Below are 25,933 nucleotides of genomic sequence, written 5' to 3' on the forward strand. Positions count from 1 at the left end.
CTGTCTTCCTAGAGTTACTAGCGGAAGTCGTTTCTTGAGAACCGCTTGGGAATGTCAGAACCGTTGTGTGCAAGAAATCTCTTAGCAACCAGAGTGGGGACTGTGATTCTCTGAAGGTGCAGTGTCTGTGGCCTGTGCAAGGAGGCTGCCCCATGTGACGCCAGGACGCTATGGAGCAGGTGGACATGGCTGGACGATGGGGAAGTGGCCCAAATCTCTCCGTGGCCAGGTTTCTCTATTGACGACTCTGGAAACCCCTTCTGAACCGGACAGTGTCCTCTGAACGAGGACACTCCGGGGAGACCAGCCTGAAGAACATTCTCCAATCCCATCTGTGGGCTCCATGCACTTTTGCTGAACTCTCGTGACGACCTGTCACCTTACCCTGGCGTGCGTGGGCCAGGCCGTCACGCAAAGCCGTAATCTCTTAGATGCATTTTATCAAACAGGAGGGAGGCAGGCAAGCAACCGTGGGGAAGAAGAGAGGCTGTGCACGATGTGAAACTGGACACAGGCACCTGGCTGATGAGATGTCGGGGTGCTAAGCGGACCCCATGTGCCCACGCCCTCCTGGGCTGTGAGCCAGCACATCGCCTTTCCCGGCGGGGCTCAGGCAAGGTCTGATTCTTCCCACATCAAGTATTAGTTATTTCAGTGGGAAGAGGGTGCACGTAACCTTCTAAGGCCTTCTTTCTTCCCCCCCTTGAAATAACAGTCATTTTAAAATAAAACAAACTCCTCTAAAATCAATAGTCCTATGTCTCTGTGTTCTTCTCCCTTGCCCATCGTCTCGGATTTCATAATTTATTCAAGAGCTCTTGGAAACGGGGCACAGAAAAATTAGTGAGCTCTGAGGAATGAGGTCGCCCCTCCAAGTTAGGGTTTTATGCTTGTGCATCATTTATTGGGGAGACTGGGTACAGGGTTCTTGATGGTCTCAAATCATACGTTTTCCTGTTCCGTGAAATACTACTTTCTCCTAGGCCTGTAAGTCAACATTCTCTCCCAGTAATGCTTACTCAGAGTGGCTACCACACATTTTTATCTGATGGCCAATTACAGATGCATTAATTGCACCTTCATACAAAAATTAAAGTATGAAGAAACATTTCTGAAGGCAGGTTCCACAGACGGACAGGTGCCACAAAAGCGAGTAACAAATCACCAGGTCATCTTGATCGGTCCCCAGAAATCTGTCAGCATTCTACAGAATGGATCAGATGCTGCACGTGTAAAAAGCTTTTTCAGAAGGACCCAAGATCCGCTTATGCAAAGCCCTAGACAGTTCAGTGAAATTCAATAGAAGCGTTTCTGGGAAATGCAGTCACCGCCTCACCTAGCAGGATTTAACCCAGAACAGCCTCTGGTTTTCGCGTCAGAAGTGTGGGGAAAACAAGAGGGGATACAAGAAATGATTCAGGACTTCCGAGTCTGCTGCTTTCCATTCACTAGGACTAGGGGCCATGTTAGTGCCCAGTGCACTGTTGGCTGAGAACCAGTCTTTTACTGACAAGGAATTATTACATATTTTCCAACTGGTGGTTTTTGGTGTCTCTGATTTTTTTTAGCTCTGTGTGTCATGCGGGCATAGGGTGACATTGACGGAGCTCACGCAGAGGTCTCTCAGGAGAGGATTCAAGTCAACTTCAAAGCCTGGCCACTGTTTGTCAAGTCCAGGCAGAGGGAACAGCACGGAGGATGGGCAGAGGTGAGAACACGCTGGATGTGTACAGACGGAGGCGAGCAGAGGCTCCCATTCCAAAATGCTCCCGATCCTAGAAATGGCAGCCCCCTCGTCCCCACTCTCGGCACCAGACCAGTGCCACCTCCCCTCCCCACTGTGACACATGGGTGGGCGGGCTGCATCCTGCAGGCTCCAGGGGTCAGTGGGGACGAGGGGCAGAGAGCCCCTCACTCGGACCTTACCCTTGGAAAAACACGAACACAACAATTTCAGTGGAAAGCACGTCTCTGAAATCTACCAGAGGGGAGGTCAGAAGGTACAGGAGGCAGAATGACTGAGGGAGACAAAGTCATTAAAATACACCGCAGCGGTGTAGACCGGATTCCTTAACTAACAGTTTCAGCACACTTGAACTTCCCAGCTTCGGTTCTTTCATTTGGTACGAATCCTCCCCGCCCCACGGAAAAATCCAAACACGGAAGCCCCAGCTGAGCAGGGGAGAGACTCAGGTTACCTGTTCCATTCCCGTCTAGTCCTCGCAAGTAGGGAAAGCTGTCCACCTCGGACGGGGAGCTGGCGGCAGTGAGGAAAGCCGTCAGGTCACTGTAGCTGGTGTTCTCAGGCAACCGCAGAGCTCTCCTCTGGAAGTGAACGCGAGGCTGTGGCCGGGCACCTGCAGAAATGGACTTCTGAGTTACCTCCCGAAGGGGCAGTAAATCTAAGGAAACCAGGAAGTGCTTCTCCACGTTTTGGCACGCCTCCTCCCCCCCCCCCCCCCCCGCGGCTCCTCCCCTCCCCCATTCACGGCAGGGCGCAAAGATGTGACAACATGCTATTATGGGGACAGGAATAATAGCCCATTGTCACATTTGTTTTGACACAGGATGTTATTTGGGTTTTTAACAAAAAGCTTTCCTAAGTCCCATTTGTGAGCAAGCTTTTCACTGCCCAGCGTGTGCCTATGGATGGGGATAACGTTTTGGGAAAGGAAGTCCACATGAGGGAAAGGAGTAGACGACAATTCATCTCTTTACATAAACAAAGCAAGAGATACCCTTTGATCCCGTTATGCACGCCTCCTTCATCTGGCAAAATCTGGCTTAACTCCACACACCACACAGCAGCAGAGCAAAGGGATAAGTGTGCAGCCTGGACAAGAATTACTAACAAGAGCCCAACAGTACCGAACCCCCTTCGGTGGAAGCTGCCACGTGCTATCCGGGCTCTGCCTGCAGGGTGCACAGCTTATGTCGAGAATTTTGGGATGAGACACCCTTGAGTGGAGTGGAGGTGCTGTGCCTCCGTCACACCCAGCTCCTGGGTGCAGAAGGACGGGGTGGCCCCACTCAGAAGGCTACCCTGTGACAGCATCTGCAGTTCGACTGTGCTCCACACGCTGTTTTGATCGCAAAGCCTGAACCCGTGTTCACCTAATGGCTCTGGTGATAGTCGCAAGATGTCAAGGTGCTAAGTCGTCCTTAAGGTGCAAAAACATCCTTAAGACAAAAAGTAACCGAAGTGGGAATGATAGCACCTTACCAATGAAAGTGCACACTCGTGCGGATTGAAAGAGTGATTCCTCAAAAGCAGTGATCCACCCTGGTGCTCGGGTCACTGCATAGCCTGCCCAGGGCTTGAGGTTTCCCCCACGGTCGGCTGGGGGCTCCCCCCGCCACAGTCCACGACTATCAGGCACCACAGCCCTGCCCTGAGTGGGCAGTCTTTATCCCGACTCCAGGGTTCCTTTTAACCCTGGATCAGAAACTTTCCAGTGGGGAATAAGCTTATCCGAAAGGGTTCTAGCATAAGGGAGTTTTAGAGCTCAAAGGATCAACTAGTCCACATCTCTCTTCTACAAGTGAGGCCACAGAAGCCCAACGGGTGTGAAGTCTCGGGGAGGCTGTCTGGAGCGTGCACAACCAAGGTGGCCGAGAGCCAGATGCTCTCCATACCTCCTGAACATCACTAGTTACAGGTCTCGGATGACTGGTGTGCACTCCATGAAACACAAGCCCCGCTCTAGGGCCCGCGGGAGCCAGAGGCCCAAAGTCATGACTCCTCTGTCTTCAGTCACCTCCGCTGAAGGCAACTGGACCCACATGCAGTGCTGTTTCAACCACCATTGCCTCTCTGTACCCCTACAACCTGTGGCGAGGCACCAGCATCCAAGTATCTGTCTCTGTTCACTCCCAGCTCTGCTCAGTCTGGTCTCTTCCTTTGATTTCACAGAAGACTGATGTCTTCTGCCTGTCACCTCCTTGGTCTGCACAGAGTGCCGACACCTCGCGTCCCCCAGGAGCACCCCACGCCCAGCAAGGAGCACTCTGCTTCCCTGATCTCCTCCCCGCCACCCCCCCCCCCCCACCCCGCTGCACTCAGAGATGGAAAGTCAAAGGCAACGCTTCTTTTCTCGGCTCTTCACCCCCAACTACAGAACATCATTCGCTGCTCCTATCGTGTGGTTTTCAATGGGAGTGAACTTTCTGAGACCTTTACTTCCCTTTCTCCACTGTCCTTCATCTAAACAATGCTGCCGGCTGCCTGTCTGGGTTTCACGCAGTGGGGGAAACAAAGAACTTGCAAATACGCAGAGAAGGGTGTCTCAAGTGTGACAGGGCAAAGAGAGACTTGTCTTCATGAGGGCTGAGGAAGAGCAGGGTGAGATCCACATGCAGCTTTCCAGGCCTCGGGAATAGCCGCTGTAAGATGGGAAGGCTGAGATTTTTGCAAAGGCTCCTCCGGCTGGAAGGAAGAGAAATCTCTTCAAGCTAGACCAAGGGAAAAGGGCGGCTGCTAAAAGGTGAAGGGGGAATCAGACTGATGCCATCATGGGGACTGGCTGGAACTTGGGAGACTCCAGACCCCACTGCACCCCAGCTCTCAGGGGCCACTGGCTGTCTCTCCAGCCTGCCCCTCCCGTCTCCCTTCCTCTCTCCCTCACCCCTCCCTCTAACAGGCACGCAGCCTTCTCATGTTCTCTGACACATCTTGCCTTTCAGTGGGAGATGCGTCTCAGTCCCCTCCCCACCTCTCCTCCCCACCCTCCCCTTCCTTTTTTGTGCCAAAGAACTTGGTCACTGGCCAGACATCTGGGGTCTAACTGCTGTGGCTGCCAGGTGTGGGGCACAGACGGGTGATGCCTGGGGAAGGTTTACTAGAAGGGGGTGTGGCCTGTCCAGCCCATTGGACACACGCTGTGAGCAGCATGACACGGACACCTGTCTGCTGAGGGACTGAACACACTTCCCGACACAGAGCAAAGGCCAGACCTCTGCCTGCTGACATGACCAAAGAAATATGGGAGGAGGGAGTTATGTTAAGGGTCGAAGTTACTCTAAGCCTCGGTGTAAATGAAATACAAGTGTCTGCGTGGGGTTGGGGGAGCGGTCACGACCTCAGGCCCATCTTCCTGTATTAGCGCTGCTAGATTTCTGTAATTCCAGGTCGCAGTGTGATGGGCTGGGGACTGGGGAGGGACAGAAGGGGACAGGACTGGGTAGGTCTTCTCCGGATGCCTCTCCCACATTCTCTACAACAGTGGTTTTTCAAACTTTCTCTGTTCTTCTCAAACTCTGTGTGATATTCCTTGGATGCTCCCGGCTACCCAAGAACAAAGGAAAGGGGCTTAAGTGCTTGCCACCGTAATAAGGGAAAGTAAGGCAAAGGGAAAATTAAATTCCCTTGCTGCCTACAGCCCATTGACAAGTCCTTGAGACCGGCAGAGTGACCTCCCTCTAGGAGCTCAGCTGCCTCAAGGATGACACTTTGCTGGGGGCAAAAGAGAACCTTAGTTTAACACCATCCCAACCTCCAGGATGCTATAAGTCAACTTCCTTGATCTCAACTCCCCCAAGATATATGCTGGCAATCATGCCCCAAGCTTATGGGCCCCTGATAAACATCTGTAGGGTCTCATGACTTGAGGCTTTATAAATGGTAATAAATGATATTTCCCTAGCAACAGCTGGCCCCTCAAGGTCCTGGAAACCTTGCTTCCAAAATTCCTCAGAGACTTACTCTATCCCTGACCCCCTCCCAACCTGAGGGTATATAATCAGTTACCTGTCACGACCCCAGTGCAGCTCTTCCTGCCCACGGGTCCTGTTCTGTGCTTTAATAAAATCACCTTTTTCGCACCAAAGACGTCTTCAAGAATTCTTTCTTGGTGGCCGGCTCCGGACCACCCCATTGTCACCCTAAAACTTGATCACGTGTTACCGAAACTGCTGGGGCCACCCCTCCTGTCTTCCCTCTTCTCTTGTCCCTTCTGTCCCCCGTCTCCTCCACAGTCAGCCCAAGCCTCTAGCCTGCCTTCTGCGTGTCATACAGCAAGACTTGCACAGCCAACTAATCTTGCCTCCGTCCATCATCTTTCTCTACAGGCTTTTCCTCCACAACCAACAAATACACCCGTCTCTTCCTCATCTAGAAAAATAACACCGAAACATGACCTTAATGCCGTGACCCCCAAAAGTGAAGGCCTCCTCTCCCTCCACCCAACGCCCAGCGATCTGGCTTTTACTTACAACACACACTGCGCTCGTTAATGTCAATGGACAACTGTATAATCTGCGAACCCGTGACCACTTCTCAGCCTTCCTCCTCGCTGACCTCTTCACAATGGTCAACACTGTTCGTCGCCCCCGCCCAGGAACCCCTCCTGCTTGGCATTCGTGCTCCTGGGCTCTGGTCTCTCCAGAGTCAGCCGGCTTTTTCCTCTGCAAGTGCGTTTTTTTTTTTTTTTTAAATCTCCTCCCACCTCCGGATGAAACAGTTCCTAAGGGGCTGCCTTCAGCTGCCTCCGTAGTAGTTTCTGGGCTCTCTCCTCACTGACTCCCCTCCACGGTGGCCTCCCTGTCCGCCCCATGTCTGCATTTCCTCTGCCTTCCAGACACCTCCACCTGGATGCCCCACAGGCGCATCAACACCATCACTTACTTCCTCTTCCATCTAACACCCCCTACCCCATTCTGCCCAAGACCCAGCTTTGCTTCCAGGACGCCATCATTTTCCCTTTCTATTATTCTGCGCATGCATTCCCTGCCAGGACTGGCCAGTCTCCTTCCCAACATTTCCAGCAACGTTGTCTCCTCCTTCTCAGCCCCCACCCTGCATTACCCTGCCTTACCCCTTGCCTTAACTGTGCTCCAGCCTGACCACCTTTTTCCCACTTCGTTTACGGATACGTGGACTTTTCTAAAGGCACTCCGGTCACATCCCTTCTCAGCCCAGAGACCTTCAATGGATCTCCACCACTTGGTAAATTAATGATGGCAGCGACAATTACAGACCAATGCAGACCCCAATCACTATGCTTCTCGTCCTGTGACAGGTAGAGTTCAGTGCTTTAGAATGTACATAGTTCTTCTATACACATTATTTCACTTACTGTTTACAACAGTCCTGTGAAGGAAGAACCCTCTCTGCTTTCCGAGTGAGGCTAAGTCACTTGTCCACAGGCATCCCGTTAGTAAGAGACAGAAAGGAATTCTTGCAGTCCTGGCTTCTGTTCCCCCCCCAGTTCACCACGCCTACCTCGGAAGAGATGCTGGACTTCCTGACAACTGGCTCTCACCTTCTGGCCACGTGGGACTTCCTGGCTCTGTGCTTCCACACGTGCTCATGTCTCTTCTCCACAGTCTCTACCTGCATGTCCCATGCGTCATCCAAGATGTGCCCTACAGGCCACCTCTTCTGTGGAGACGTTCTTGATCACACCCCAACCTCTAAACGCTAGGTGTATCTGTCTCCAGCACTGATCTCTCACTGTGCCCTGGATTAGGGTTTTTTTTTTTTTAATGTTTTATTTTTATTTTTGAAGGAGAGAGAGAGACAGCGCGTGAGCAGGGGAGGGGCAGAGAGAGAGGGAGCCACAGAATCCAAAGCAGGCTCCAGGCTCTGCCATCAGCCCAGAGCCCGACGCGGGGCTCGAACTCACGGACTGCGAGATCGTGACCTGGCTGAAGTCGGACGCTTAACCGACTGCGCCACCCAGGCGCCCCGGAAGGTGGGTTATTAAGGGCTTCTCTAAAGTCTGGGGTTTAGGGAGCTGAGGGAGAGCGGGAGGAGAACTACAGAGGGAGGGAGGCCTGAAGAGGAGATAAGAGGTGGGACCCTGTGCTCGAGGAGGGGCTCCTGGTGGGGGAGGGACCACAGCAGGCACATCAGGAGGGTCAGAGAAAAGTCACCCCGCCATCCTCCCCTGGTGGCCTCTCTTCTCGGTGCAAGGTCATTGCCAGGAGAAGGGGTAGGGAGGTAAGCGGGGCATGGACGCGGTGGGCGGGGCATGGATGCGGTGGGCGGGGCATGGATGCGGTGGGCGGGGCTTCCAGCAGCGCCCTAGGAACCAGGAGGGAGCCGGTGCTGAGAGTGTGGCCATGAGCAGTGGCGCATCTTCATGACACCTTCTTACAGACGTCCTCACATACAGAGTCGACGAGATGCCCCACTTGTGAGACAGCATGAAGGTCTGCTGGACGCTGTGGGAGCCAGAGCCGCAGGCCAACTGCCGGTCTTGTCCCCAGATTCCAACACCACCATCATTACCGTCCACGCCTGATCATTAATCATCTTGAGATTTAAACGTTAGAAACATCACTGATCCCCTCCCCACAGGCTTCTGTGTGAATGTGCTCCTCGGAAAAGTACACGACACACTCAAAGGAAATAATTCTTTAAAAAAAAATTTTTTTTAATGTTCATTTTTGAGAGAGACACGGCACAAGTGGGGGAGGGGCAGAGAGAGAGGGAGACACAGAATCCGAAGCAGGCTCCAGGCTCTGAGCTGTCAGCACAGAGCCCAATGCGGGGCTCGAACCCACGAACCGTGAGATCATGACCTGAGCGGAAGTCAGATGCTTAATGGACTGAGCCCCTCAAAGAAAATAATTCTTATAAAATAATCTGTAAGTGTTCTCTCTTGTCATTCACTTCCCATCTCATTGCAAAGTCTGAATGCAATTTGCAAGCATTTCTGTGACAAGGAGCACATTTTCAGACAGTCTATGGTGCAGAAAACTCTAGAGTTAACCAATTACTAAGTTGGCCCTTCCCCTTCACCACATTGTTATCGTGAGACTGCTCCAGGCTTTCTTTATAAAACAATGTCACCAATAAAACACAATCACTTGCCTTACTTTTTAAATGAAAGTCACTGCTAAGGACTGTTCCATTGAAAATGTGCATGTATTATGCACTTCCTGTGTCTGAAGCTAGTCTGATGACAGAATAGTGTTTGGGTGTGTATGGTCAGAATTTAAAGACCATACCTACAGAGAAGAAAACAAGTGGGAGGTCTTTTTATTTTTCTAGGAAACCTCTCATTTCCCATGAGTTTATTCTACTTTGCTTGGGTGCAAACAAAACAACAAAACAAAACAAAACGTCAACTGAAGCATGAAGCATCCAACTAATGAGAACAGCGGGGCTCCTTCCCTCCTCTCCTGTTTTCATCTCCACCTAGTGACCTTCATTCTTCCAAAGCTTTTACTTTAGTGTCACATAAAGCCAAACAATGGGCATCATCACCCGGGGCTATGCACGTAACATGTTCGAACTGTCACCGTGCTACCTGCCTTTTCTCAGGAGAGTTTGCCACATTATAACATCCGAGCGATACGCTAAAATCCAAAGGCTTCTAGTACTTACATTTCTGATCAAGTAAGAATTGATTTTTTTTCTTCTCTGAATCCGCCAAAAAATAAATGAATAAACACACCTACACTAGACCAGCCTGAGAAAAATTGAACGTAGCTTTTGTAAATTCAGTTTTATATTAATTTTATAGAACAGAACTGCAAAGACCAAAAGTTATCTACATACGGCTTTCCTTCCAACTGGTAAGAAAACATGAAACAACATCATGCAGTATTATTGTCCTGTCTCAACTCTGCCATGGCAAGGAAAAATACAAGGAACAATGATTAAACTCATGAACCAGGAAAAGTTAAAAAAAAATTAACAAAATTGCTGTCTTTTTAAAAAGCTGGAATGCAAAAAAGATCTTAGAAAGGGAGAGATAGTTCCCAGTTTTTGGTTATACACAGGAGGGAATGAGAGTGAATACATTAAATGTAACAAAAACTACCTGAATGATTAAGACCCTTATGGTAGGACCATGCTTCTTACTCCTTAGAGAAAGAGCTCTTCAAGTTCTCTTACTGCGTGTGTGCATTATGTGTGTGTGTGTGTGTGTGTGTGTGTGCGCCTGTGTGAGCTGCAATTTTCTTAGAAGCCACAACAAAGGAAATAACTGATCAGGGTGCAGACAACCTACGTAGGACGTGCAAAAAGCACTGGTTATTTAGACCTGAAAAAATTTTATTTATTCAATCGTTCAGTGACTTGTTCATTGAATACCTATCATATGGCAAGTGTAGGGCCAGTGCCTGGGCGGGTTTTAAGGTGAAGATGACAAGCTTCTTGCCTTCATGTTTCAAATTTTTAGTTGGGGAGATAAGCTATACTACCAAATACGGGAGAAAGGGAGGTATCATAATAAGATACACACACCCCAGCTGGAGGGTTTTAATCCACCCTCTGGTTACTGATAAGGACCTGAGGGGTCATAAGGGATACAGGGATGTGTCAGAATACAAGGATGGGAGCCAGAGGGCGTGGAAGCTGCCTGGGCTCTGGGCACCTCTGGGCAAAATGGCAAGAGTCTGTAGATTTCACGTGAATGCAGTGCCACTGACCATGACTCCACTAATCCCCAGTCGGCTTCTCTCTGGCCTGCCACCACCTGGCTCCCTTCTCTTACTCACACTTTCTCTTTTCTTCTTCTTCTTCTTTTTAAAGCTTATTTAGTTTTGAGAGAGAGCAAGTGAACATGAGCAGGGGAGAGGCAGAGAGAGAGGGAGAGAGAAAATCCCAAGCAGGCTCCCTGCTGTCAGCACAGAGCCTGATCCAGGGCTCAAACTCACAATCCATGAGATCATGGCCTGAGCTGAAATCAAGAGATGGACGCGTAACTGACTGAGCCATCCAGGAACCCGACCTTCTCTTCTCTTCTGCCCTGGGCCCATAGGTGGCCTGGAATGGTCACAGACCCACTGCACCTCATAACTACTCAGTTGAGATTCTCACCTTTTCTGGTTCTTAGCTCGATCTCAGTAAAAGGAAGAGAACGAAGAACTGATGGCTCCAGATTTTCTCTTCTAGCTGGATCCCAGCCCCTGGCCACACTGTGGACTGGTTACCCCTGAGTCAGGGGTCACATGATATAAGCTCCTTGGCAGCCAAGGTTGGAGGGCAAGGCACCTGCATGAACCACATCTCCAGGGAAGATGCAGAAGAGACCTGAAGGAGGTGGCCCTGAAGCTGTTCTTGATGGCCAAGAAGGGCTCGAAGACAGATTCAGAGACGGAGTAGGACACCCCAGATGGAAAACACAAAAGGAAATTCAGGCTAGAAAACGATCCCTGAAGTAGAAGTATGTGTGGAAGGGAGGCTGAGGCCGGGTCACAAGGTCAGTATGTGCTGTGTTAAGGAGACTGGGTTTTATTCTAGGGCAAAAGTGGGGGTGGGGTGGAAATTGAGGGGTGTGAAATAACTGGAGCTCTGCCCCCAGAAGATTCCTCTGGCAGTTAAGGGCAAGGTGGACTAGGAGGGAGACACAAGACGGAGGAAGTCTGGTTAATCGCAGGTCCAGCTCCAATCCTAACTCCAAGACTAGAGACAAGAACACCAGCTGGGGGCTACTGCCTGGTCCAAGCGGAGACAGACGAGGGCCTGGATCAGTGCAGAGGCTGTGGCAACACGTGTGGGCGGCAGAGATGATGCAAGCGTGTGTAAGCACAGAACACTCTGAAATCACTCAGGGTACGAGGCCCCGGCGTGTTGTAACCGTTTGACCCACGGAGCGTAAGAAGGGGAGATGAAGGTCACACACAAGGGGAGAAGGTGACTCCTTACAGACAGCGTGTGACACAGATGCTGAGACCCTTCAAGAGCCCCCTCACAGTCACCAGAAGAGACAATCAGGTCTCGGGGCTGGCGGGGCATAGTGAGGAGCGGAGCAGGCAGTGACAGGTGGTCTGACAGCCACGGTGGGGTAAAGGGTGGCCACAGCAACAGACCCTGTGGGTTTCAGAGTGAGCCCTTATCACAAACACCTTGCTGAGGGTAGAGTGGCTCCCAGGGAGAGAGGGGCCGAGAAGGGGTCACACGTGTGGTGCAATGGGTGTCAAAGGTGCCTGGGCAGGACAAGAGAGGTCCACAATGAGAACTGTAGGGTCTAAGAAGTATGCATGGGGGGGTCGGGGTGCAGAGAGCCTGCTCACGGGAACATGTATCCAGATACTATAATCTTGACCCCTTCTTACCAATACTCCCCTTCCAGGTAACTGCATAGCCACCGAGGCTCAGGGCCAGGGGACTGTCCAGCCCTGAGGCTAAGCATTTGGGAGTTTATTCCAAGTACACAGGGAAAACCACTGAAGAGTGGAAGCAAGGTGACCTGGTCGCTTTAGCAGTGTGAAGACCAGATTATGGGTTGGCAAGGGCGGAAGGAGACAGCCAATTAAAAACCTACCGCAGCTCTCCAGGGGGAAACGGAGTCTTGGATTCATGTGGTGGTGACCCAGATGGAGAGAAACACCTGTGCCAGAGAACCAGGCTGTGAGGACAGAGGAGTCAGGGATAGTTCCTAGGGTCTGGCTTGACCACGTTTGTACCATGTACGGAGACGGAAAGTTGGACACACCCATTAAGTCTGAGATGCCTTAGTGGACATCCAAGCGGAGATGTCAAATAAGCAGCCAGCTCTGGGTCTCCCTCTCGGTGAGTCTGGGCGGGAGGTGAGAGGCTGGGCGTTATCTGTGTCTACACAGCATTAAAGCATGGGCCCGTGAGACCTTGTGGGGAGGGTACTGGGAAGGAGAAATGTAGGCCCAGACAGTCACTGGAGTGTCCACAAGTGACCAAGAGGAGAAAGAAAATCAAGGCATGGTGTTATGGAAGATAGGAGAGTCTCCAGAAAGAGCGACCAGAGTCATCCCTGTTGGGTGCCGTGGAGAGTCCAGGGGAAGGCGCAGAGAAATGTCCTCAGGCCGGGCCACGCGGGGCTTGTAAGAGACTCTGACAAAGCAGTCTGAATGGAGCAACGAGGCAGGAGAGCCACTTGCAGGGTGCTGAACAGGGAAAGAAAGGCGAGGAAGGAAGGGCGTGCAGACGTCCTTCCGGAAGACAGCAGAGACCCAGGGCGGTGGCCAGAGACAGACACGGTTGTGGAAGCGTTAGAGATGCGCTACTTTAACATCTGCCCGCTACCGATGAGGAGAAAATGGTGAGGAAAAACTGGAATCCCTAAGGAAGAGAGGAGATGAGATGCTGAGCACAAACAGAAGGACTCACACGTAAGGGAAGAGGGACACTCCTTCCAGTGCAACGAGGGACAGTGAGCGGGTCTGTGGGTTTGCTGGGGGCCGGGGGGGGGTGCGGTGAGGGTTCTCAGCTTCTCAGTGAAGCAGGCAGAGATGTGACGAGAGGAGACAGAGGATGGGAGTGTGAGTGAACACACAGGAAGCCAGCAGGTAGGGAAGAGGGTGTGAAAATCATCTTGGAGACTCACGAAACAAATGACTAAGTGGCCCCAGGACCGATGCCCATTTGAGGTCTGTGGTCGTGAAACGGACGTGCAACCAGTCGGGGCAACCACCGGTGAGGTTTCCTCCAGCCACGTGCAGCTGCGCTGGGGTGGCCACAAGCGGCTCAGGTCAACCGGAGTCAGGAGTTATTCGGTCAAAGATGGCAGAAGGGGAGGGGAGCGGCTCTGCGGGGAGTGTCTGCAAGGAGACGATTCCAACGAAGGGCCATGGTTCGTAGGCTGGGCAGGGAGGCAATCCGTGGGTAAGGACACGGTGAGTCAGGGCTCTGGAGTCCTCAGTGGTGTGCGAACCACTGCCACAGGGTGAGAGGAGGGAGTGCAGGGGCTGAGCTCGGAGGTGGTGCATTTGATTTGCTGGAATGATGAGGCCTAAGGCAGGACTGCAGAAGTGGGTGACCGATGTGGGACAGAAAAGACCCTGGGAGTGCAAGAGCAGCTGGGCCACCCGGGGGCATCCTCTAGAGGGAGGCGGGGTAGAGGGGGGCACCCCTGGGGTGGACGAGCAGCTGGGACCGGGGGGCATCCTCCATATGGAGGCTCACATTCCCAAGAAACGATTCTAGGAGCATCGTGAACCTGGGAACTAGGAGCTCGTATCATCAGTCCAGGAGGAAAAGCTGACCCAGACACTGGTGATGAGTGGTCCAGTTGGCCTCCAAGGATCCTCAAGGAAGGAAGGAAGGAGAAAGGAGACAAGTAATGTGAGCACAGCCCCCACCTGAGAAGGCTGCAGGGAAGGCTGTGTCTCAGGGACATTTCAGACCAGGAAGGGGGGCAGTGCTCGGAGAAGAGGTGGAAGGCTGTTCTCTGCAGCCATACTGGTGCCCAGAGGACACAGGGTGAGGGCTGGGGAAGGCGGTGGGGAGTTGGGCTCTACTGGACAAGGTCCCTTTTTGGTCTGTACCCCGTAGCCTGGCTCTTCTCCATTTATTTATTTACCGTTTACTTTTATTTTATTTACTTATTTTGAGAGTGAGGGAGCGCAAGCAGGGAGGGGCAGAGAGAGGGGAGAGAGAGAGAGAGAGAGAGAGAGAGAGAGAGAGAGAGAGAGAATCACAAGCAGGCTCAGTGCTGTCAGCACAGAGCCCGATGCAGGGCTCAAACTCACAAACTGTGAGATCATGACCTGAGCTGAAATCAAAAGCCGGATGCTTAACCGACTGAGCCACCCAGGTGCCTCTCCTCTCCATCTCTCAAGGTGCACTGGCAGGTCCACACCGCAGAAGCCCAGCAGCCTGGCTACTTGAGAACTTTCTAGCAAAGGGTGTGTTGGTGGACCAGCATCTCAGGAAAAGGATGAGCAATTCACCGGAAGCAGAAGAAAAGTGGAACAAAGAATGAGTACAGCTAGTAAGAGAGGAAATGAAGACTAACTCTGAGGAAAAGGTAGGGGAGGGGCCAATTAAGAGAAAGAGCAGGTGATGAAAATTATGGTGGCTGTGGCCTTTAAAACAACGTGTAAAATATGACATGGGTCAGTTGTGTTTTTTTTCTTAGAGTGCAGAGAGTCCAAATATATTTCCTTGAGGAACACCATAATCAATTAGCTACTACCAAAGATCCCTATAAGTTAAACTTTTTTTTTAAGTGTATTTATTTTGAGAGAGAGCATGAGAGCAGGGGAGGGGCAGAGAGAGGGAGAGAGAATCTCAGGCAGGCTCTGCACTGTTAGAGCAGAGCCTGACACGGGCCTTAAGTTCACCAACAGTGAGATCATGACCTGAGCTGAAATCAAGGGTCCAACACTTAACCAACTGAGCCACCCAGGTGCCCCGGTGGTCAGTTTTTTAAATTAAAAAATCAAAACATGCAAGGCTGCGCCAAGATAACAATGGGTCTTTTTTAGATTTATTTAAATCCAAGTGAGTTCTATAGCATAATACTGGTTTTAGGAATACAATTTAGTGATTCACCCTCTTCACTTACCCAATGCTCATCCCAACAAGTGTCCTCAATGTCCATCACCCATTTAGCCCATCCCCCCACCAACCTCCCCTCCAGCAACCCTCAGTTTGTTCTCTATATTCAAGAGTCTCTTGGGGCACCTGGGGGCTCAGCTGGTTAAGCATCGACTTCGGCTCAGGTCATGATCTCACCGTTCGTGAGTTTGAGCCCCGTGTCGGGCTCTGTGCTGACAGCTCAGAGCCTGGAGCCTGCTTCTGATTCCATCTCTCTCTCTCTCTGCCCTTCCCCGGCTCGTGCTCTGTCTCTCTCTCTCTTTCTCAAAAATCAATAAAAATGAAAAAGACTCTCTTATGGTTTGTCTCCCTCTCTGTGAAAAAATGGGTCTTAAGGCATATCTAAAAAGAAAATAATATACGGCTGCCGTGACAGCATTTAATTGCTCTGTGCCAGTCCCCTGCCACATGGGCACACGGCACAGCAACAACAGCCCTGATTAGAAGAAGCAGGGTCCCAACCAGGCTGGGTCTGAGGAAATGCAAAGTGTGTGCCCATCCTCCGGAAATGCAGAGTGGGTACCAAACTCCAAGGCTTCAGGACGTCTGGTTCAGGTGCTTTGTAGTTTCCATTTGATATTTGAAGAGCTGAAGTCAGCTCTAAATTATACTCAGAACATCAATACCCAGGACATTAATTACAAGCTTTGACCTCTTGCTATCATCTTCCACTGGGCTGAATTCTGATAAAGACCAAAATTGTGATAAAGATCATTTCGGTCTTTATCAGAACGTAGTGCAGTCGGAATGAGAGCAGGACACTAACGATTCCTCTCTTAGTGAAGAACATGAGAAGGAAGCATAATCATTCCCTCATTTCGAGAAACCCCCGGTCACTCCTCCCCACCCCCCCATGTTCACTGCAGCATCATTTACAAGAGCCAAGGTGTGGAAGCAACCTAAGTGACCATCAATGGATAAATGGATGCAGAAAAGTGATCTACAGTGGAATATTATTCAGTCAGAAAAAAGAAGGAAATTCTGCCATTTGTGACAACATGGTTGAACCTGGAGGGCATTATACGAAGTGACACAAGCCAGACAGAGAAGCACAGACACTGCATGGTCTCCCTTCTACGTGGAATCTAAAAAAGCCAAACTCATAGAAACAGAACAGATCGGTGGCTGCCGGAGGTGGGATGTTGGGGGAAAATGGGTGAAGGGTCTCAAAAGGTACAAATTTCCAGTTATAAGATAAATAAGTCCTGGGGATGTCATGTACCGCACGGTCACTATAGTTAATAACACTGTAGTGTATATTTGAAAGTTGCTGAGAGGGTAGATCTTAAAAGTTCTCGTCATAAGAAAAAAAGATTTGTAGCTACACGTGGTGATGGGTGTTAACTAGGCTTACAGCGTCGATCATTTTGCAATATACACATAATTCGAATTATTATGCTGTATGCCTAAAAGGAATACAGTGTTATATGTTAATTATAACGGCTGCATGCTCACTTCTGCAGGGTCTCCACAGCCACTCACAAAAAGAATAAATGGGGTCACCTCATTTGCAAATGGCACCGGAATGTGGTGAGGTAGAGAATGATTTGTGTCAAATGGTATTAAAATGAAGTAAACAAAAAAATTAATCCGATGGAACATTGAGAGCCAGGAAATAGCGCTCTCTAGCCCATGCTTTAGAGAAAGAAACTGACTTTGGCACAAATACGTTTGACATCAGCGTTCTTCCCAATTCTAACCCCACCACCAACTCAGGGAAATCCCTCTTAAGCCTTCTGTACTGGTTTCTCTGCAAGAGAAGTTAGAAGGTATAAGGGCACATTCTAATGCACAGCCACATACCAGAGGGGTTAAGACAATGAGGGACAAGACAGAGAAAAAGGCCACTCTTGAAGGCTATGAACACTTCTTCCTTTGTTTTTTAAGGGGGGGGGGGGGATTTTGTTTTATTGTGTTAAAAAGCACATACTATTTAATTTACCATCTTATCCATTTTTAAGTTTGGGAGCATGACGTACATTATTGTGGAACAGATCTCTAGATCCTTTTCACTGCGCAAGACTGAATGAAACTCTACTTCCTTGAATATTTATGAACCTTTGCTCAGTGACGCTCAGACAGGGTCCTGGGCTCTGAACTCACGAGGTGAATATTCTCAGCTTTGGAGAAGAAAGAGAGATGTGGTATGGACAGAGTGGTGAAGCCCTCTCTTTTCTCTCACCCAGTTGAAGGCTGGCCTTAAAACAAACAGGATCACAGCCAGGGGAGAGTTTAACCAAAATTCAAGTGTGTTGGTACACTCATAGGACAACATGCATAGTATCCAGCTCTGGGTAAATTTACTGCCATCACCATCTGAAAAGAAGCTGTCTTATAATAGGATTTTAGTGGCTGGCCCAAAAGTTAGTCACTTTTCTTTTTCAATATTCAACATACCTTGGAATCCTGAGACTATTTGGACAACATCTTCATACACCATTAGAGTCGCAGATCGTTCTGGAAGCAGGCCCAGGCTCAGTGAAGAAAATACTGCAGAAATAAAAATGGACATAAGGGAATTCTGACATTTAAATCAAAATGCCCACTCCAATTTTTGGGGACTCTGCATTCTTGCTATTCTGATTTCAAATCAGTCAACAATACGGATTTTTAGTATTGTGACATAATAAGAAATACATACTTGATTTCTGCTCCTGGTTCCTGACACAGAGCTCCTAAATCCCTTATAATTTCCTGGGTGGTAGGAGCATCTTTTGTTCTAATGACGCAAGTCTGGGTGGGCTCCTGGATGGGGGTTGGTCACCAGAAAGACCAAGCTGTAATTAGAAACTTGGAACTTTCAGCCCCACCTCTCCATCCTCTAGGGAGAGGAGAGGGGCTAGATATTAAGTTCATAATCAATCATGCCTACATGATGAAGCCTCCATGAAAATTCCCAAAGTACAGGGTTTGGGGAGTTTCCAGATCAGTGTACGCATCTACGTGCCAGGAGGGTGTCACGGCTCAACTCCACGGGGACAGAAGCTGTCAGCCATGCTCAGGACCCTTCCAGACCTCATCTGTACACCTCTTCATCTGGCAGTTCCTCGGTATCCTTTATGATATCCCTTAGGATAAACTGGCCAATGTAAATAAATGTTTCCCTGAGTTCTGTGAGCCATTATAGCAAATTACTGAACCCGAGAAGGGATTGTAGACACCCCTGATCCATAGCCAGTTGCCAGAAGCACAGGCGACACCATGGGAGTTGTGTCTGAAGCTAGGGGACTGGTGGGGGACAGTCTTTTGGGTCTGAGACCTTAACCTGTAGGGTCTGCACTAGCTCTGGGTAGTTAAGGTTAGAACTGAACTGAATTGTAGGACACCCAGGTGGCGTCCAGAGTCGGAGAACTGCTTGGTTTGAGAAAAAGCCCCATTCATTTGGTGTCAGAGTGTCGTGAGTAGAGAGAAAGGAAACTTTTTTTTTTTTTCATTTAAGTCTGATTAGCAAGAGGCTTTCCAATTGCCACGGGAATACTGCAATCTCCCATATAAAAACTGCTTATGCTACAATGGTCAACTAGTTTTTATTCACCAGAATTTAAAAAAAAAATTTTTTTTTTTCAACGTTTATTTATTTTTGGGACAGAGAGAGACAGAGCACGAACGGGGGAGGGGCAGAGAGAGAGGGAGACACAGAATCGGAAACAGGCTCCAGGCTCTGAGCCATCAGCCCAGAGCCCGACGCGGGGCTCGAACTCACGGACCACGAGATCGTGACCTGGCTGAAGTCGGACGCTTAACCGACTGCACCACCCAGGCGCCCCTCACCAGAATTTTTTAGTAAAGATTCTGAATCTCTTCACATATCCATTAAAGTTTATTTATTTATTTTGAGAGGTGGGGAGGGGCAGAGAGAGAGAGAGAGAAGGAGAGAGAGAATCCCAAGCAGGTTTGGTGCTGTTCGTGCAGAGCCCGACATGGGGCTTGAACCCACGAACTGCGAGATCATGACCTGAGCTGAAGTCGGACGCTTAACCGACCGAGCCACCCAGGCGCCCCTTCACATTAGGAGTATATTAAATTACACATTATATGAATGGAAAATATATAAAGTTAGGTATTAACTTTAAAAAAAGACTTTAAAAATATGTGCTTAGGTTAACATATGCCATGTGGTGGGAGAACATTACTCCCTATTCTGGTAAGTAATAAGATGAGAGAACTTGTGCCATTTTAAAAATTCTTGCTTAAGGACCTGGACTTCTAACTAGAAAATTCACAAAGCCTGTAAGTTTCTGGATAGAATATGAATCCAAGAGAAAAAAATAAATGTATTATGGAATAATAATACTCATTAAGGTCACTGAACCCTTAGTAACATGTCAGACATTATTCTAAGGGCTTTAATTTTGGTAATTTATTTAAATCTCAACCCTGTAAAATAGATATTATTTTCCTTAAAAAATTTTTTTATTTAGTGTTTGTTTATTTTTGAGAGAGACACAGCACAAGCAGGGGAGGGGCAGAGAAAGAGAGAGACACAGAATCCGAAGCAGGCTCCAGATTCCAAGCTGTCAGCACAGAGCCCGATGTGGGGCTCGAACTCACGAACTGCCAGATCATGACTTGAGCTGAAGTCAGATGCTTAACCAACTGAGCCACCCAGGCACCCCTATGAAATAGATATTAACTCGTCCATTTGACAGGTAAGGAAACAGGCTTATAGATAAGGAATTAACTTGTGCAAGATCCCACAGCTGGTAAATACTGAGCGCAGGACTGGAACTCTGGAGTCTGTCCTCCACTGCTATGCGACACAGACTCAAATTCAGAGACCCCTGCCCTGGGCTTTATCCAGTCCAAGTTTAAAGATGAGGAAAGCAAGGTCTAGAGAGGTCAAGTGAGTTTCTGGGAAATTATCAGGGACCAGAAACATCAAGTGCTAAGAATATCCATTATTTAGCACCGCTGGCTCTTAATAGTGCCAGGGGGGACCAGTGAGCTGACCCTGGACATGATCTCTCTTTTTATATACCCTCTACGTCAACTTATCTAGCTGTCGTTTTATATGAGGTCCAGTGCTGGACACGGACAACAGATCAATGCTGGAGGTAGTCCCTACCTGCAAGGTTCTACATTTGAAGAGAACTGGGACACAGAAGCAGCTGCACAATGAGTGGAAGCTGGCCGGTGCCATGAGCAACAATAAGGATGCACCTGGGAGGGGGGCTGCCTGGGGAGGCGCCTGGGTGGCTCAGTCGGTTGGGCAACTGACTTCAGCTCAGGTCATGATCTCAAGCATGGTGAGTTCAAGTCCCATGTTGGGCTCTGTGCTGACAGCTTCGGATCCTCTGTCCCCCTCTCTCTCTGCCCCTCCCCTGCTGATGCTCTCTCTCAAGAATAAATAAAACATTAAAAAAAAAAGAACGCATCTTGGTGCTGGGGAAACAATCTGGTCGTTTCTCAAAATATCACACACAGAGTTACCATATGACCCAGCAATTCCACTCGTAGGTATAGACCCAAGAGAACTGAGAATATGTGTTCGCATAAGAACTTACACATGAACGTTCATGGCAGCATGAGTGATAATAGCCAACAAGTGGAAACACCCCCAAATCCACCAACCGATGAACAGGATAAATAAATGTGGTCCATCCATATAATGGAACATTATTCATCCATGAAAAGGAAAAATGTACTGATTCACGCTACAACACGGATGGACCATAAAAACGTTATGTGAAGTGAAAGATCCCAGACTCGGGGCGCCTGGGTGGCTCAGCTGGTTGAGCGTCCCGACTCTTGATTGTGGCTCAGGTCATGTGCTCACGGTTCAGGGCACCAAGCTCTGCGTGGCACTTTGTGCTGATAGTGCGGAGCCTGATTGGGATTCTCTCTCTCCCTCTCTCCACCCCTCCCTTACTCATGCGTGTGCTCTCGCTCTCAAAATAAATAAATAAGCGTTTAAAAGAAATAAAGATGCCAGACACGAAAGGCTACATATTGTAGAGATACATTTATCTTGCATGTTCAGAATAGGCCAACCATAGAGACAGAGAGATCAGTGGTTGCCAGGGCCTAGGCGGAGTGGGTAACAGTGAGTCACCTGTAATGGGTCTGGGCTTTTTTTCAGGGGTACAGAAAATATTCTGGGATTAGTCAGTGGTGTTGGTTGTATCATCTTGTGAACTGCACACTTCAAAATGGTGAATTTCATGGTATATGAATTATGACTTAAAATTCAAAAACAAAAAAAAAAGTAAGAAATTAAAGAATTCATCTTAGGGGTTCAAAGTTGGGAGAAAAATCCACACCAGGTTGGGGGATGGGAGACCAGGGAATGCGTGTGAGCCAGGACTAAAGTGGGGAGTCCTAATTTGGGTAAATCCTCTGCAACCACTTCAAAGGTACACTTGACCTTCTTTAACAATGACGCCTTCGGCCAGTGGCACTGGGTACCTAATGGCCCAGAAGAAAGGGTCATTGCCGTGATGCTGCCTGCATGGGCCGCCCTGTCCCATTGGCGAGTTCACGCACATCCTGAGGGGTATGTCCCGGGCCCTGCGGTCTCTCAAGATGTGCGTGACCACTGTGGGGTGTTCTGTAAACACTTCTAACCTGAAACATTTGGTGCTTCCATACATAAGGCATCTGCTCCAGCAACCTTTCTCAAACCTTATTTTCTGGAGGACAGAAAAACGGTCCCTTGTAACTGAGTGTGCTGCGTGGCAAGAGGGACACCACAGGGGCCTCCTGGAGCAGGAAGGAAGGGACTGCCCACCTCAGATCGACCGAGTGCCCCGGAGGGTAGGAGGTGGCAGAACCCCGTCATAGAAGAGATGCTGAGTGATGTCTGGGGGTTCTTATCATACCAGGTAGATGTTTGATTTTTGGTAAGTAGAGAGAGAGGAACATGTAACTCTACCTGGGAGAGTCAGGAAGACTTCATGGAGCAGAAAACAGCCAGGAAGACATAAGATGAGGTTGCCAAGAAAACATCAGTAAAGGAATAACAGTGTGGACAAACACAGAGCGGGCAAAATGTCAGATTCAAAAGGAGTCACAAGGAGAGTTGACAAACTGCCTAGGTGTCTAGACCATGAGATGTGTAAGGGAGACGCAGCTGGGGGAGGAGGGTCTAAACTTTATCCCAGGACAGCAAATTGACACAATTCTACATATGCATGTATGTAAATATATATATGTAATGTATACATATATATGTATATATACACACACATATACATATTTGGGTGTACAAATTTTTAAGACACGAATGCTTGGTAACATAGAGGGTCATTTGAGGGGGCAAATGAACTGGGTCTGAAGTCTGGTGAAGCAACGGCTATGGAGATGGAAATAATTCAGATGTGGGCTTACAGTCTTTAGTTGATGGACTCATTTTATACAGGTGAATTTGTTTCACCTGCTTGCCAAGGTAAAGGGTGCTCTCCTTATGCTGGGCTTCCCCCTCCCATCTACACCTCCTTCCTTGAAAGCATAAAACCAACACATTCTCCAGGAACTATTGTCAAGGATGAAAAAAGAAATCCATTCCAAAATCTCTCAAGGGTGCCCATGCAAACAAAACCAGGAGGCTTCCTACTTTTCTCTATTCCTTGTCCAGTTATCTGCAATATTGACAGTGTTATTTTTTTACATTAAAAAAACATTTATTTATTTACTATTTTAGAGAGAGAGAGAGAGCACACACACGCAGGGGAGAAGGGCAGAGGGGGAGAGAGAGAGAATCTCAAGCAGGCTCCATGCTCAGTGCAGAGCCTGATGCGGGCCTTGATCCCACAGCCCTGGGATCATGACCTAAGCCGAAATCAAGAGTCGGATACTCAACGGACTGAGCCACCCAGGTACCCTCAACAGTGCTCTCTTGACCTCCAAAAGCATGGATGACAACAAAAGTTTACTCTGCTCTCACAATGGACAAGTCCAAGGTTTGGTCAGCTTTTCTGTCAGATTCTAGTTAAGAGCATCTTTATTATGTTAATGAGGCAAACAGAGAAAATAATCAAAGACATGGTGGGTCCTTGAAAATTATTTAGTCTAATTAATACAGTTTTAGAAATAAGGAACGTGGGCTCAGAAAGCCATTGACAGGCCCCCAAAGCCATGATGGGCTCCCATATGTGAGGCAGCTGGGGGTGGGTGGGGCAGGAACCCAGGTGTCATGCCTAGTTCCCGTCTCTTCCAATTAAACCTCATAATTCCCATTATTTCACTCATGTAAGAATATGGAGATTATGGAAATCGTTGCTTTTTCTCCAAGAATCATATTAACAAAGTCAAAACAAATGCAATTAAAGTCTGATCATGTTAACAAAGTCAAAACAAATGTAATTAACGTACATTGAATGTTCATTATTTGTGGATTTGGGGTTTGCGAATGTGCCTACTTGATAAAATTCATTTGTGACCCCCCAAATTAATCCTCATGATGCTTTCTTTTTAATTTTTTTAAACTTTTTTATGTTTGTTTATTTTTGAGAGAGAAAGAGAGAGAACTTGAGCAGGGGAGAGGCAGAGAGAGAGGGGGACAGAGGATTCCAAGCAGGCTCTGTGCTGACAGCAGACAGCCCGACGCGGGGCTCGAACTCACAAACCACGAGATCACGACCTGAGCCAAAGTCGGAGGCTTAACTGACTGAGCCACCCAGGCGCCCTCATGATGCTTTCTCTGTGCAAGTACAGAGGGGTCAAAAATTTGAGTCTTGGATGCACACATTCTCAGCTGAGGTCGGACAAGGCAACGCTCCGCTTTTTCCTTTCAGCTCTCATACTGTAAGCGTCCTCTGGTGATCTATTTAGTGCCAAGTTTTTCACATTCCTGTGCTTCTTTTCAGGATTTTGCTGTTTAAAACGGCCCCCAGGCACAGCGCTGACGTGCTGTCTAGTGTTCCTAACTGTAGGAAGGCTGGGAGGTGCTCATGGGAAAAATATATGTTAGATAAGCTTTGTTCAAGCATGAGTTATGGAGCTGTTGGCCAGGAGTTCCATGTTTATGAACCAACAGTACATATTAAATAACGTGTCTTTAAACACCCCCGAACGCACATAAACCAAGGTGATATATTGCTCGGCTGACGAAAATGTTATGACAGGAGGCTCACAGGACCCTAACCCTGAATTTTCCCTAGAGGCAATGGCTCAGTATCGACTAACCCAGTGCCCGTGTGACGTTACAGAACAAACTGCTGTTACTCTGTGCATCTGCTCTCCCAGCAAAGGTTGAGCTGTGGTGTCTGGGTACCATTTAACCTTCCCTTGTTTCCAGTGATTTCTCAGTGTGAAAAATGGAGGTGGTCAAACACTTTTTTCATATATTATCCAGTAAAGACCATCTTCCTATTTTGTGGGCTTTCTCTGGGTTCTGTCCCAGGCCTGCTCCCCATGTTTCGGTGAGGTCACGGTTCCGACCTCCATGATGCTAGTGACCCCCAAACCACACCTCTACCTCCAAACCCCTTGAGCGCCCTCAAATCATTTCAAACTAAAGGCTGAATGCCCTTGTGTCCAAGAGGCAGCCCAAATCCAATCTCCCCTGCACTGAACTCATCAACTATGACCCCAACATTCATTCCTTCCCTCCCATCTCCCCCACCCCCACCATCACCTGCATCTACCTCTGCCTGAGCCCCAAGCACAGGGGAGTGGGGAAGAAGAAGGGAGCTTCTTTGAACTTACTACATTAATTGAGTCAACTTTAAGGAAGCACGGAGTGGTGGGTTTCTCAACCCCATTGCCCATCTGTTCTATCTGTTCCGTCACCAGCTAGAAACGCGAGATCCAACTTACAATTCTGTTTTGTCCTTTCCCTTAACTCTCTCCCATCTGTTCTTGGAGGCTTTCTGCATTTTGCCTGCTAAATATTTCTTTAAAGGTTTATCCCCTTTTCTCTAAGATTTTTCCAAATGATCTATCTCCTCAGTTGTATCTATATCAAATCTGCTTTCCGTAGCTCACAAAGAAGTGGTCTCCGACTTTAGTGAACGCTTTTATCTGTAAGTATCTGGGGGTGGGGAGTTACTTGTTAAAATGCAGACTGTTGGATCAATGTCCCCAGACTGAATGGGTGAGTCCTGGAACCTGTGTGTTTTTTACAGCACCTTCTGATATTAATATCTCTTCACCCTCCAGACTCAGCTTCCCTCCCGCCCCCTCCAGGAAGTCTTCATTCCCTCACCTAGGATGACCAGTCCTCCCCCAGGATGCCCTACACACATATACACACAAACATCTCCTTAGATGGGAATGGCTTCTGTGGCTGACTACCTAACTCTCAAAACTAAGTTATAAACTCCGTAGGGGCAAGTTCTGTGTCTTTAGATCTATATCCTCAGTGGCCAGAGGAGTTCCATGGCACATAGTAGGTACTTAATAAATGTAAACTCAGCTACAGAGAACTTTGTGTACGAGGGCAGATGCCAGGGCTGTATGAGATGTGTCCCCAGAGGCAATGGGGACCCTGATGGAGTGTGTGTCCAGTGGTGTGGTGGCACAGAGATGAGCACTGACATTGGTATTTTGCCAGTCACTGTGCTATTTATTGAGCCTCTACTGTGTTTGAGGCACTGTAAGGTAGTTTACATATGTTAGCTGCTTTTTAAAAAAATGTTTATTTTTGAGATAGCGCCAGTGGGGGTGGGGCAGAGAGAGAGGGAGACAGAGGATCTGAAGCATCTGCGATGGCAGCAGCGAGCCCGAAGCAGGGCTCGAACTCAT

At 48.7% G+C, this 25,933-nt stretch overlaps 1 protein-coding gene across 3 annotated transcripts in view; it reads right to left on the reverse strand.

Moving 5' to 3' along the window:
• FAM171A1 (family with sequence similarity 171 member A1) overlaps positions 1 to 25,933 on the reverse strand; it is a 134,246-nt gene that overhangs the window by 34,525 nt on the left and 73,788 nt on the right. For all 3 annotated transcript variants that reach the window (XM_047868173.1, XM_047868174.1, XM_047868172.1), the window contains 2 exons: positions 17,648 to 17,740; positions 2,199 to 2,357 (listed from right to left, as the gene is read on the reverse strand). In XM_047868173.1, coding sequence (XP_047724129.1) covers positions 2,199 to 2,357; positions 17,648 to 17,740 — 252 coding nt within the window. The remainder of the gene's footprint in view (positions 1 to 2,198; positions 2,358 to 17,647; positions 17,741 to 25,933) is intronic.

Source organism: Prionailurus viverrinus, chromosome B4 (assembly GCF_022837055.1).
Source record: "Prionailurus viverrinus isolate Anna chromosome B4, UM_Priviv_1.0, whole genome shotgun sequence".
NCBI lineage: Eukaryota > Metazoa > Chordata > Mammalia > Carnivora > Felidae > Prionailurus > Prionailurus viverrinus.